Here is a 12119-nt window from a genome sequence, read left to right on the forward strand (position 1 = left end):
CCTAAGTAAACAAACAAAACCATAATTTATGAGGCTCCTTCAGCTGCCTGTGTGTGTGCTTGGTGGGGTGAAACCCTCATGAAGTCCATGAAAAAGGGCCAACATCATCAGAAGCAGCAGCTGACTGGCTTGCCTGCTGAAGCAGGTGTCCCGGCGTTAGCCAGCCTGGCCTCTACTGCCTTGAAACTTCACATCTGGCGCCCAAAGAGAGAGGGAGTGTGTTTAAATAAGACAGTTATTGACCAAGTGGATTGAGGAGGTTGGAGTTGGCTCGTATCTGGGAATGATGCAAACCGCGAGGGGACAGTACTCAGGAGGCGGACAGAAAAAACAGATGGGCTCACACTGCAGGCATGACTATGAGCACCCCAGCCCCCATCACTGGGGCAGGCAGGAGGAGGCCTCTTCACTGCCGGAGATCTGTTTACTTTTCACTTATAAAAGAGCCCTCTGATGCCTGATTTTGGAGACATAGAATGTGTACTCAGACCCCTGGCTTTCCTCTAAACCGTTTCAAGTAGAAGTGTGGTTGAAACAAGAGTTCGGAACGTATACAGAAGGACATGTCAGCCCACTGAGAGGGACAGGTGATCAGAATCACAAGGCTGACCACTTGAACACTCTCTCCTAATTCGGCAGAGCATCAGATGTGATAGGCCGATGTGTTGTCTATAACAAAGGTTAGTTGAAAAACAAATGAAGGATGACAACTCACTTTTCTCACACAGGTAAGATTAAAATCCAAAGCACTGCTTTGAAAATAATGATAATTATTTACTGACCAAACACTATGAATTGGACACTTCCTGGTCTCTCTTCCTCATACTGATCTGCTTGTAGATACTGATATTATCTTCATCTTACAGATGAGCAAATCAAGGCTCAGGGAAGTCCGATGACTTCTGAAAATTCACACTGGTAATGAATGGGCATTCAGCTCCAGTCTTTCTCAACTCTAAAATCCAAGTACTTTCTATTAATACAAAACCAAGAAGTGACATCCACTTGCTTGAAAGCAAAAAGTGACACTTTCAGGCTGCTCGGCTGCTTCTAATGTGTCATTGGCTAAGAAGTTACGCAACTCAAGCCGTGAGTTACACACAATTTTAAGTAAGGGTGGGGGCTTCATGCAAAGGCTTCAGGATAGCTGGTCCCCTATTTTAGGGTAAACCTAGGAGTTTGCAGCCAAAACTCCTCACTGCTAGAGTAGAAGCCTATCATTGTCCAGTCCCGAGCATAATGGCTGTTCAGTGAGTGCCTGATGTGAACCCTCGTTACAATATGCAAGATGGTCAGGAGAGGATGGTGATGGGACCCTCAGTCTGCCCCTCAAACCCCAGCTCTGCCAAGGCTAGCCAGATAGCCTCTCTTAATTTCTTAATTCACAAAATTGGGCTGATATCTACATTTCACAAAATCATGAGTAAATGATAAAGTATATGAAAGCACCTGGGTGTAATAGGTGTACAATAAATACAACCTTAGTCACATTTATTCATTATTCATAGGAGATGAGTTTAGTTGACCAGTCTGGGACTGTGGGTCATTTTGGCCCAGAAAATTCCAGGGAGATACAGTCAGTTCCAGGTCTAAATCAGAGTGTGTGTTCGTGCGTCAGAGAATGGCCTACATGGTTCCTTAGTGGAACCGTGGAACCAATCCCATCTCCATGGTTTAACGAGGACCATGGCTCAGGCAAAAGCCGGAGGATTTCCAAGCATGAGATGACCCAGCAAAAGGCTACTCAGGCCACATTTGAAGTCACCCCAATCCTCTCCTGTCCTGAGTTTCCAAGGGGATCACAGAAATTTGCCTGAAACTAAACTAAATCCAGTTTCATATTGTGTTCGTCTGCTTGTTCAATCTCAAGATACAGGTGCCGTTTGGCTTTGATTTATGACCTATTTCAGATTGGTGATTCTCCCTTCAGGCTACAAAAGGTGATTTTTCTAATGTACGAATCTCAGATGTTACAATTTATCAATGGCTTTCTATTGCCTATTGTCTAGACTATTCAGCAAGCCTCTGTGATGTGGCCTCTGCCTACTTGTCTCAAAACCCACTGTTCCGTCCCTCGCTAAACCACCTGTGTCTGTGTTCTCAGTTCCATCTGACCCTTTGAGACTCCATTAACACTCTGTGCTCTCCCATGGGTCTATGCCTCTTATGTAATATGTCCTGTTCCTTTCGCCTGGGGTGCTCTTCACTTTCCCAGTTGACAAACTTTTATTCTTAGTTTACTAAGAACTTTATCCCGTGAACCCTTAATCCCTAAGGCAGTCACAGACAACCCTTCTCTGGGCCCACACCGACTGTGGGCACATACTTCCTTCATGCAGCGGAGGGAGGACATGACACAGTGGAAAGAAAATAGGTTTCAAGTCAGAAAGCCTAGAGTTTAAACTCTGGCTGTCCTCCCAGGCCAGCTGGAGAGATGTAGCCTTCCAGCCTAATGTATAGTCCACTCGTGTGGTTCCCCTTATGTAAAGACAGATGCAGGGACTTGTAGCCAAAAGATTTAGTGACCTGAACCACCAGTAAGGTCATCTCTATCTGACAATTCTGAAGTTATAATTAATTTTACTCCTTTTGTTCCAGCCTCCACATTGGCCCACACATCCATCTGACAGGGAATCAGCTTCCTATACAGGTTTGCTAATCGCAGTCACTCAAGTATTCTAGTTCCTCCAATTTTTCATTATAAATTTATTATTGAAAACAAATGCATCTCACCTCTGCCACTTACTGGCCAAATCATTTAAACTCTGAGCCTCTGTATCATTTGTTGATGAAAAGTGTTCTGAGGATTAAAGAAAATAGATCTAGCACAAATTCTGGCCCACAGTAAGGACTGCTGCTGCTGCTGCTAAGTCACTTCAGTCATGTCCGACTCTGTGCGACCCCATAGACGGCAGCCCACCAGGCTCCTCCATCCCTGGGATTCTCCAGGCAAGAACACTTGAGTGGGTTGCCATTTCCTCCTCCAATGCGTGAAAGTGAAGTCGCTCAGTCGTGTCTGACTCTTAGCGACCCCATGGACTGCAGCCTATTGGGCTCCTCCGTCCTTGGGATTCTCCAGGCAAGAGTGCTGGAGTGGGGTGCCATTGCCTTCTCTGACAGTAAGCACTAGTGTTTTATCATTACAGCATATTTTAACTATTTGTCTATGTCTCTCCCTCCACTAATTCCTCAAGGTCAAGAAATTCATCTTTGTATCCCCAGCATCTAGCACACAGTAAACTTTTGACAGAAGTCTATGAGATGCACAAGACATACATACATGTTTGGCCTTTACAATGACTTTCAGTTCCAGGAAGCAGAGAACTTGGATGTGGTTTTCCTTTGTCTTTCATAGCAGCCACCATGACTGTTGGGCAAATCAGTAAGCATTCATTCAAGGCACATTCATGAGAAGACCAACACATTCTTCTTAGCAGTTGCTCTACAGTGGAAAAGTTACATGATGTGAAGTCTGAAGACCTTGGTTCTAGCCTTAGTCCACCTCCTTACTGGGAGTGGGGTTAAGCATACTTGATAAATGACCTGGGCTTGTTTTCTACAAAACAAGGGAGAGAAAAACCTTGAGGTTTATCACAAGGGTGAAATAAGATCAAGTGAAGCAACACAAAAAGGTGGAATATAACTAAGAGGGAGAAGGGAAACTCTCCTATCAGGCTTCATGGTTTCAGGAAAATGGTTCTGCTTCCTGTACCTCCTATACCAGGAGAGGCTAAAAAAAAAACAACCCACAATACCAGATTATGCTGTTTATGCAATCATCACATATCTTTTAGGAAAACCTGGTTTGAGGAAGACTCCCTTGGTCTAATCCAGAGCCATCAGAGGCTAACACGCATCCTGAAGCCACTTTACTACCTGTGAACTCAACATGGCTTCAATAGGGCAAAAAAAAGCCAAATTTTTTGATTTTCTTACAGAGGTTAAGTCAAAGGCAAGGCCAAGAATTGGACAATCTTTTCCAAGGAAAAACAGCATTCTTGATTTAGACTAAAAGCAACTAAATGAATTACTTAGGAAACTATGCTCGATTCAGAAGAATTTCCTGATGATCTAAAAATTAATCATAAAATTTTATTCTAGCCTCTCTTTAAATTCTTCCTAACATTTATTAGTTTACTTATCTAACTATGTAATTTAGTAAGTATGGTATACTGAACATAATTGAATCTTTGTTTATAAATTCAAGACCACTTGGCAGGAATGCTGTAGAGAGGACTCAGGCAGAAGATGGGTGGTTGAGTTGGATAAACAGTAAGATCACCTTCAAATCTGACAGCCTGGGATCTGAACAACCTAGCTGTATTTTCACTTGTAAAAATGAACATGAATCATAATCAGGCAGTATGGAAGTGTGAGCTAATATAGAGCCCAAAGTGGTATAGCATAGGGTTAAGGCTGCAGGCACTGAAGCCAAATTGTCACGATTGATAGCCTGCCTGTCACTTGCTGACTCGGTGATCTTGAACAAGTTGCATTATTTCTGTTTCAGTTTCCTCATGTGTAAAATGGGAAGAAAAAAAAAAAACTTGTCTCTTAGGGTTGCTGTGAGGATTAAGAATTAATATATCTGGGAGGAAGAGGCAAGATAGGAATAGGGGATTAAGAGGTACAGACTACTAATATAAAATAAGTAAGCCACAAGGATTTACAACACAGGGAACATAGCAAATATTTTATAACTATAAACTAAAACTTTTAAAAATTGTGAATTACTATATTGTATACCTAATATTATATATCAACTATACCTCAATTTTAAAAAAAGCTAATACATTCAACATTCTTGGAACAGTACCTGCCACACAGTAGGTGTCCTGTTTTGTGTTAGCTAAAGTGGAAGTGGAAGTTGCTCAGTCGTGTCCGACTCTTTTCGGCCCCATGGATTATACAGTCCATGGAATTCTCCAGAATACCGGAGAGGGAGCCATTCCCTTCTCCAGGGGATCTTCCCAACCCAGGGATCAAACCCAGGTCTTCATTGCAGTCAGATTCTTTACCAGCTGAGCCACTAGGGAAGCCCTTGTGTTAGCTAAATATATGTCAAAATGGGGCTTCCCCAGTGATGCCAGTGGTAAAGAACCCGCCTGCCAATGCAGGAGACATAAGAGATGCTGGTTTGATTCCTGGGTCAGGAAGGTCCCCTAGAGAAGGAAATGGCAACCCAATCCAGTATTCTTGCCTGGAGAACCCCATGGACAGAGGAGCCTGGCGGGCTACAGTCCATAGAGCTGGAAAGAATCAGACACAACTGAAGCGACTTAGCACAGTATGCATGTCAAAACACTAGGGACTAACTGCCCATGCATCATTTTATTGGAGCCTGAAAACAACCCTTTAGTGTAGATGGTATAGCTCATTCTAAGGATGAAGAAACAAGTTCTTGGAAGATGAGTACCTCACTTGATGTCAGTGCCTGGCACAGGGTTTGAATCCAGGCCCACTGCCTCCCAACTTGTGTTGCTTCCATCACAGCTTCCTGCTTCCCCAGTATGTCAAAATTGTTGTGTGTGTGCAAAACTGAGTTGAATTTACACTGATCCAATATATGTAGATCCTGCCTTTTGAATAACCCTGGGTACATGCTTGCTATCTTGTCAATATTCTCATTTTTAAGGTAGGGCAGAAATAACCCCAGTAAGGATTCACTTGATCATGGTTTACTTACACCATGATTATGTAAATAGTCATGTTCAAACAGCTAGAGAAAAATCCACTAAAATGGTGAGCCTCCCTCAGCCTGTTTCTTGTCTTAAATCCTGTTATTCTTTACATGGGACTATGGATTTTGCCCATTATGATTATCCCGGTTCTGTTCTGAATTAAGTCCCTCTTGCCCCTCACCTAAGCACCATCTCAGCTGCTATACAATGCTCTTTAGTGTGCGTGTGCTCCACTCCAAAATGCTAACCTCTGAGCTCTTGCAATCCCTCAAGTACCTTATCTAGGACTAAATATAACTATTCTTCAACAACTCCCTGACCCTTTGGATTTGAATGACCAAAGCAGATACTGAACAATGTGATTTTTTCCCATTCTTCATGAGCAGTTCAGTAGAAGACATAAGAACCTTGAGAAAGCAAGCCTAAAGGACTGAAAAAAAGACTAGCCGTGAAGAACTTTGAGTGTTAAAAAAAGGGGGGAGGGGGAAGCCAAAGTGAAGCCTCAAAAAACAAGAAGTCTGGCAAAAAGCAAATGAGAAAAAAGAAGGGCAGAGGTGGTGGAGGAGCCAGACGATAGTTAGGGGTTGAAATGAAGGGGAATTCTAGAGTTAAGGTGGGTTTGGATCAGAAGCCTTCCCAAGTTTCTCAGGCTCAAGAGCCTGGGTGGCAATCTGTGGGTGGCCCACACTTAAGAACACACGAAAAAAAACTGGACACAGATACAAGTGGTGAGAAGTGTCAAGCAGCAGGGAGTGGCAAGAGTCAATCCTAAATGCAGTCATTTGGGTACAATGTGCCCTTCAGAGAGGGCATGGTGACAACATGGGCTGATTTACAGAGCCGCCAGGGTAATAATTCAGAAAGCAACACTGCCTTTTCCCAACAAAACGAGGCAGCCCCAGAATGTTTCATGGTGGTAAAAAGCTGCATGACAGCATACTGAGGTCCCAGAACCAATGAAAGGAGACAAGTTTACCAAAACGAGTCTTGACACAGAGTACGTTTCTGGCAAATATGTTATTATGCACTCACTCTACTCAGGTCCTGGAGCAACTATTTCGTTTCCTTATATGGCCCTTCTCTTCAGCTCTCTCCTGTATAATAACTAATGTCTTCTTAGAGAAACAAAGAAAAGGAATAGAACTGTTCCACTCGTCCTCTGCTTTTTTCAGGGAAATGAGCAGAGCCACATATCACTGAGATGTCAGAGGAGAACTACCAGTTTTTTAAAATCACTTTTTAAAAACTTGAAATCACTTCTGCTAGAGAAAGTTGTGTTGATGCAGGAAGACAAGGGAAAATACTGCAGCTGCCTATCCCGACTGCCAGAATTAAGCAGTCGTACTTTAACCAGGACACTTTTAATTCCATCAGAACTTTAAATATCACTAGAACTAAGATACAACGTGCGAGCATGGGTAGAAACACTCCCTATATGGCACACAAAATCAAAGACAATGCCAGCTGTCATGCTTAAACAAACATCAACTTCTAATGTTACTCTTCTTAAAATTCTTCAATTGGCCCCCACAGTTTTCAAATAAAATCCAAATTCCTTAGCAAGACCCCGACTTCGCTTCTCGGTTTATTTTCCTCCCTATTTCCAAATTCTAACAGTTCCTTTCCCCCTAAAAGTCCTGTTCCTCTGCCTGGAAAAAATCCTTTCATCTTTGCCTGGTAGAATCCTACTCATCCTTCAGAAAAACTGCTTAGTTTTCTCTCCTTTGGGAAGACTTCCCCAACACCCGCCCTCCCGTGGGCTCTCAGAAGACCCTGTGCTCATTTACAACTGCACTCACCATATGATGCTGCAATTTCATTTTACCTCCTTATTTCTTCTACCAGTTCCTGAGGACAACTAGTAGAAGAAACTAGGATTTCTATAGAATTTCTAGGATTCTATAGTCTAGTGGTCACGACAGAAGCCTGACGTGATGTACAATGTCTTCATGAATAGTAAAGATAGTCATTTGTGAATCTTACTTTCTCTCAGTAGGAAAATATACTCTCTAAAACCTTGCATAAAACAGTATAACAATCTTCGTTCCCTCTTTGACTACATTTACAGCCAGAATGATGATTTTGAAAGAGTGTAACATCTGGGTCATATCCTCGATAACATTTCAGGAAGCTGGTGGCTAATTGCATCATTTATGACATCAAGAAGGAAGCCATCATTTGCAAAGCACCTACGTGTTCTGAATTTATTCTGTATATAAATTACTTCACCCTTGACAATCCACGGTAACTTGTCTGAGCTCTAGTTTGATAAAGAACCTGAGGTTTAGAAATCTGCCCGTGGTCATACAGCCAGCAAGTAGTGAAGCCAGACTAACACAATGTGCAGGATCAGGACAAGAATTTCTTCTCAAGGAACTAAAACATGAGGTTGGCTGAAACTAAGATTTCCCACAGGGCTGAAAAGTGATGAAGACAGCAAATAACTTGTCCATCTCAGACTATGGGTATGCTATTTTAACAATATAAACTGAAAACCAGCCTTCTTCCTGTTCAGAGTTTGAATAATTGCATACACTCTTGCTGTCCTGTCAAGTAACAGACTCATCAGACACTCAGTTTGAAGCACTGTTTTAAAACAACTTCTCAAATTTATTTAACTCATGTGAATAACATGGTAGTTTTTTTTTTGTTTTTTGTTTTTTTTTACAAAAAGAAAAAAACAGCCAGTACTTACTACTTACCAAGCCTCACAGACGGCTCAGAGTGTAGGCAGCGTACTGGGCACAGTGATCACAGGATTTGCATTATCCTTGCAAAGACAGAACTCCACCAGCACCAGAGGTTTCCAATTCGAAATGTGATTTTATTAGAGATCCCAATGTAATTTTTTAAAAAACGACTGGATTGTTGCTTTTTTAATTTTCCATTTCTAGTTAGAAAAATGACTAGAGGCAATGACAAAAATAACCATTTAAAAGGGATTCCTCTCCAGATATTTTTTTGTAAAGGTTTAAGTTCAGCCCTTCCAGCCTTCTCTCTGTCCTTTTACGTTTTAAAAAGAAAGAGGTTTGGAATATGTCAACCTTTACTCAGCTTGCTCACAAAGCCTCTGTCTTCTCAAGTTGTAGACATATCGCCGGGACTCATCTCCCAAACCTCTGGTTTTAATCAAGTCCATGGGGTGCCTGGCTGGAGGGGCCTGGATGACAGTTGCTTAAAGAAGCTCCTATTAATTAAAGGTCAGTCACAAACCTAACCTTAAACAGTAGATGGCTGACTGCATCACTTACAACATACACCAGGCAAAGGTGGATGGAGAAGAGGCAAGTCAGACATCCCTCCTCTGTTAGTCATGAGTCAGGCCAGCAGCTGAGCCTGCATTCCTTCCCTCTCCTTGGAGCTCACTGTGCAAGGTCGACCACACCACCTCCACCCCCCAAGCTCACTGTCCAGCCATACAGGAAGTTGCTTCCAAGTTTTCACTAAATAAATGATTTTCCACGAATAAAAAATGAAAATGTTGAGATGTACCAATGACTTGGCTCTCTCCATCTCTTCTTGGGGAACCTTTACTTTTAAGCACGTGGGGAGTTAAAACTACAGAGGAGCGACACTGACAGCCAAGGTGCTTTACCTCTTTCTCATTACCTTTCTGGAAAACTGCTGTTTCTAATATTCAGGTTCCTTGAAGAGGAGAAATTTTACTTAACTGTCGTACACTGTGTGTAAGAAGGGACTTCTCTTTTTAGCCTTCATTTCACTGTGTGGGTTTCCCTCTCTACGTCTTGACAGTGGGAAAGGGAGAGCGGAGAGGAGACAAAAATCACAAAGAGCAATATACAGCACACCCTCCGCCAGCAACATGACAAGTCCTCTAATATCATCAGTGCTGACTCTAAGTAATTTCTGGGGGTTGAATACATCATGACTTTCTATTTGTGCTCTGCCTCAGGCTTTTCCCTAACCACTAATTGCAAGTAAAGGTCTAGAGAGTAAGAGCTTTTGTGAAAGGGCTAGAACACAAGTAACATGCTGGTCTGTGGCCAGGTGTGTCAGTGTACTTTATAATGGAGGAAAAGAGGATTACAGGCAGATTTTTGTTTCAGCCTTAGTCCAAGCTTTAAAAGACTTACAGAAAATACTTCACACAGAAGGGTGGTAGTGGGGAAGGGAGGGTAGGGGGATGATAGACACACCCAGTAAAATTCAGGGATAAAAAAATACCTGCATAAGTCCACGGAGCACAAAAGAACGAGGAGGATCACTTCCTGAGCCACACATGGATGGGTAAGGGCAAAGGATGGGTAGGACACAGTGGATTAGCCACTAATGGCTTCAGTGATAATTCAGAAACCTGTTCCAATATATTTTTGGAGTGAAACCTTCTCCTGGACAGGTCAAAATTGTGCTTAAAAAATGTCATTAGAAGGTAACAGCTTTTTAAGTATTCTTTTGCCTCTTGCGTCCAGGTGATTTCTTTTTTGCTGAAAACCAGAAGCCGTATAAACCTTACAGGGTGGAAGAACAGTCTTTTGACACAGGTGAGGCGAGGCGCTGGATGAACTTACACAGTAAGTGAGAGTCTGTACGTCCTGGGCTTGTCCCTTGACCACACCACATCTCTGACCTAACAGAGATGGCAGTTCACTTTCTCTGGAAGAAGCCAGTAATGGCCACTTGTCTATTGGCTTTGCCCATAGCAGCAGTTCCCTTCTTTGGGCCCTTTCGTTCCTCTTTGGGTTCCTTTTTCACAGCCATGGCAGGAGGCCTATGGACAGAGGAAGTCTTCATCTTAAGCTCTTCTTCACTATCTGTGCAGGATTCACTCTCGTAGACTTTCTCAGTCACTGGTAGAACGAGGGGAAAAACAGGATATGAGTGGGTTGAGTCATTTAGAACACTGCTCTCGAGAGAGAATAAGCTGTCTGGTTCACTCCAATCCCCTCAGTCCCACTGACCAAGAGAGGTGTGCTCACCGATCACCACAGCTTAATACTGCTGGGAGATCAGATCCCACCTCAGGCTGGAGGCAGTATCTTGAGCTCACAGGCCTGAGCTGTGGCTCAAAATCAACATTACCCCTATCCTGTCACTGCTGTGTCCCATCTTTGAGTGGGCCCATATCATTTGATTGCCCAAATCCTGCATTTGGGCCTTGGTCTGTGCTAGCTAACTGCCTGAACCCTGTATGAGAACCGTCTGCTTCCAATCTCAAACACTTGCTTCTACCTCCACGCTCTCACTGACTTCTTCAGTCTCACCTCCTGACCCACAGTGCTGCCATTGCCACCTCTGGTTTTCCCGCTCTTAGTCTCGGTTCCACCTGCTAGTCCCCGTCCTGCCTAGCTAGGCTCACTGCCATGGTACCTCCTGGCTAGCCCTGCCCTGATGTCACGAGGCTCCACGTGTCCTAAGTACAGAGAACTGGAGATTAGCTAGTTCCTCCCTTGTGCAGTTCTTGGTTCTCAGTGACCCAAGATTTAGCAGTGGTCTGCATCATGAAGACACTATCTCAGGCAAACTCAATCAGATGGCAAACCTGATAGTTTTAAGGAAAGACGATGATAAAATGAGAAAGTTACCAGTACTTTTACTCCCTGTCGGCCAAGGGCATATTTTGCCTTTTCTCCTACCAAAATATTCACTGAATTCTTCCTACAGGAAACTTTAAAAAAATCTACATGAGTGAGGAGTCACTATAAGAAAGCCCCCAGGGCACAGGCACAGACAGTGGCTTCCAACAATGATGTTCCAGAACCGACGAGGTTCTTCAGTACTACTGCAGTGTGCACGGCAACCACAAGAAACAGTACAATGCCACCCTCCTGTGACTTTAGAGAGATGCAGCAGCTGCACAACCAACACCACCTAAGCCCTTTCTCAGCACATGATGAAAAACCGGAGAACTCCTTTTCTTAGCGGAACAGAGTAATATGCATATACATGCATATACATAATATGCATAATACATATTCAAGTGAGCAAAGTGAAAGGTATTTTTTTTTCCCATTAAGGAACAGTGATAGTTTCAAGCTCTCAATTATTGATCATTTCTTTCAAATAAAATATGTCAGTCAAACTGTTCTAGAGGCATAGACTTTGGAATCAAATACACCTGTGTTCTAATACCTAGTATGTCACTTACCTAACCTCCAATTTTAATGTGTATCAGAATTACTTGAAGCCTTGTTTAAGCATGGATGGCTGGGCTTTATTTCCAGAGTGTTTAGATTCAGTAGGTCTGGGGCAGACCTGAGAATTTGCTTTTCTAACATGTTCCCAGGTGATACTGACATGCTGCTGGTCTGGGGGCCACACCTTGAGAATCACTGTTCGTTGCTTCCCTGTAAAAGGTCATCTGCTGCCTCAGAGAAAGTACAAATACATCCAGTAATCTCTGGCAAGCTCTCTTTAATGCTATATTTTCCCCTCATCGGCCATGCTGGAGATCAACTGGCTCTAGCAGTGGAGTATTCC

At 43.0% G+C, this 12119-nt stretch overlaps 1 protein-coding gene across 1 annotated transcript in view; it reads right to left on the reverse strand.

Moving 5' to 3' along the window:
- Nucleotides 1-8484: 8484 nt before the first annotated feature.
- Nucleotides 8485-12119, reverse strand: part of POLD3 (DNA polymerase delta 3, accessory subunit) — a 44213-nt gene continuing 40578 nt past the window's right edge. The window contains 1 exon segment of the mRNA XM_005903219.2: nt 8485-10489. Within this exon segment, the coding sequence (XP_005903281.2) occupies nt 10287-10489 (203 nt within the window). The 3' untranslated portion in view covers nt 8485-10286.

This window comes from Bos mutus, chromosome 15 (assembly GCF_027580195.1).
Source record: "Bos mutus isolate GX-2022 chromosome 15, NWIPB_WYAK_1.1, whole genome shotgun sequence".
Classification (NCBI taxonomy): domain Eukaryota; kingdom Metazoa; phylum Chordata; class Mammalia; order Artiodactyla; family Bovidae; genus Bos; species Bos mutus.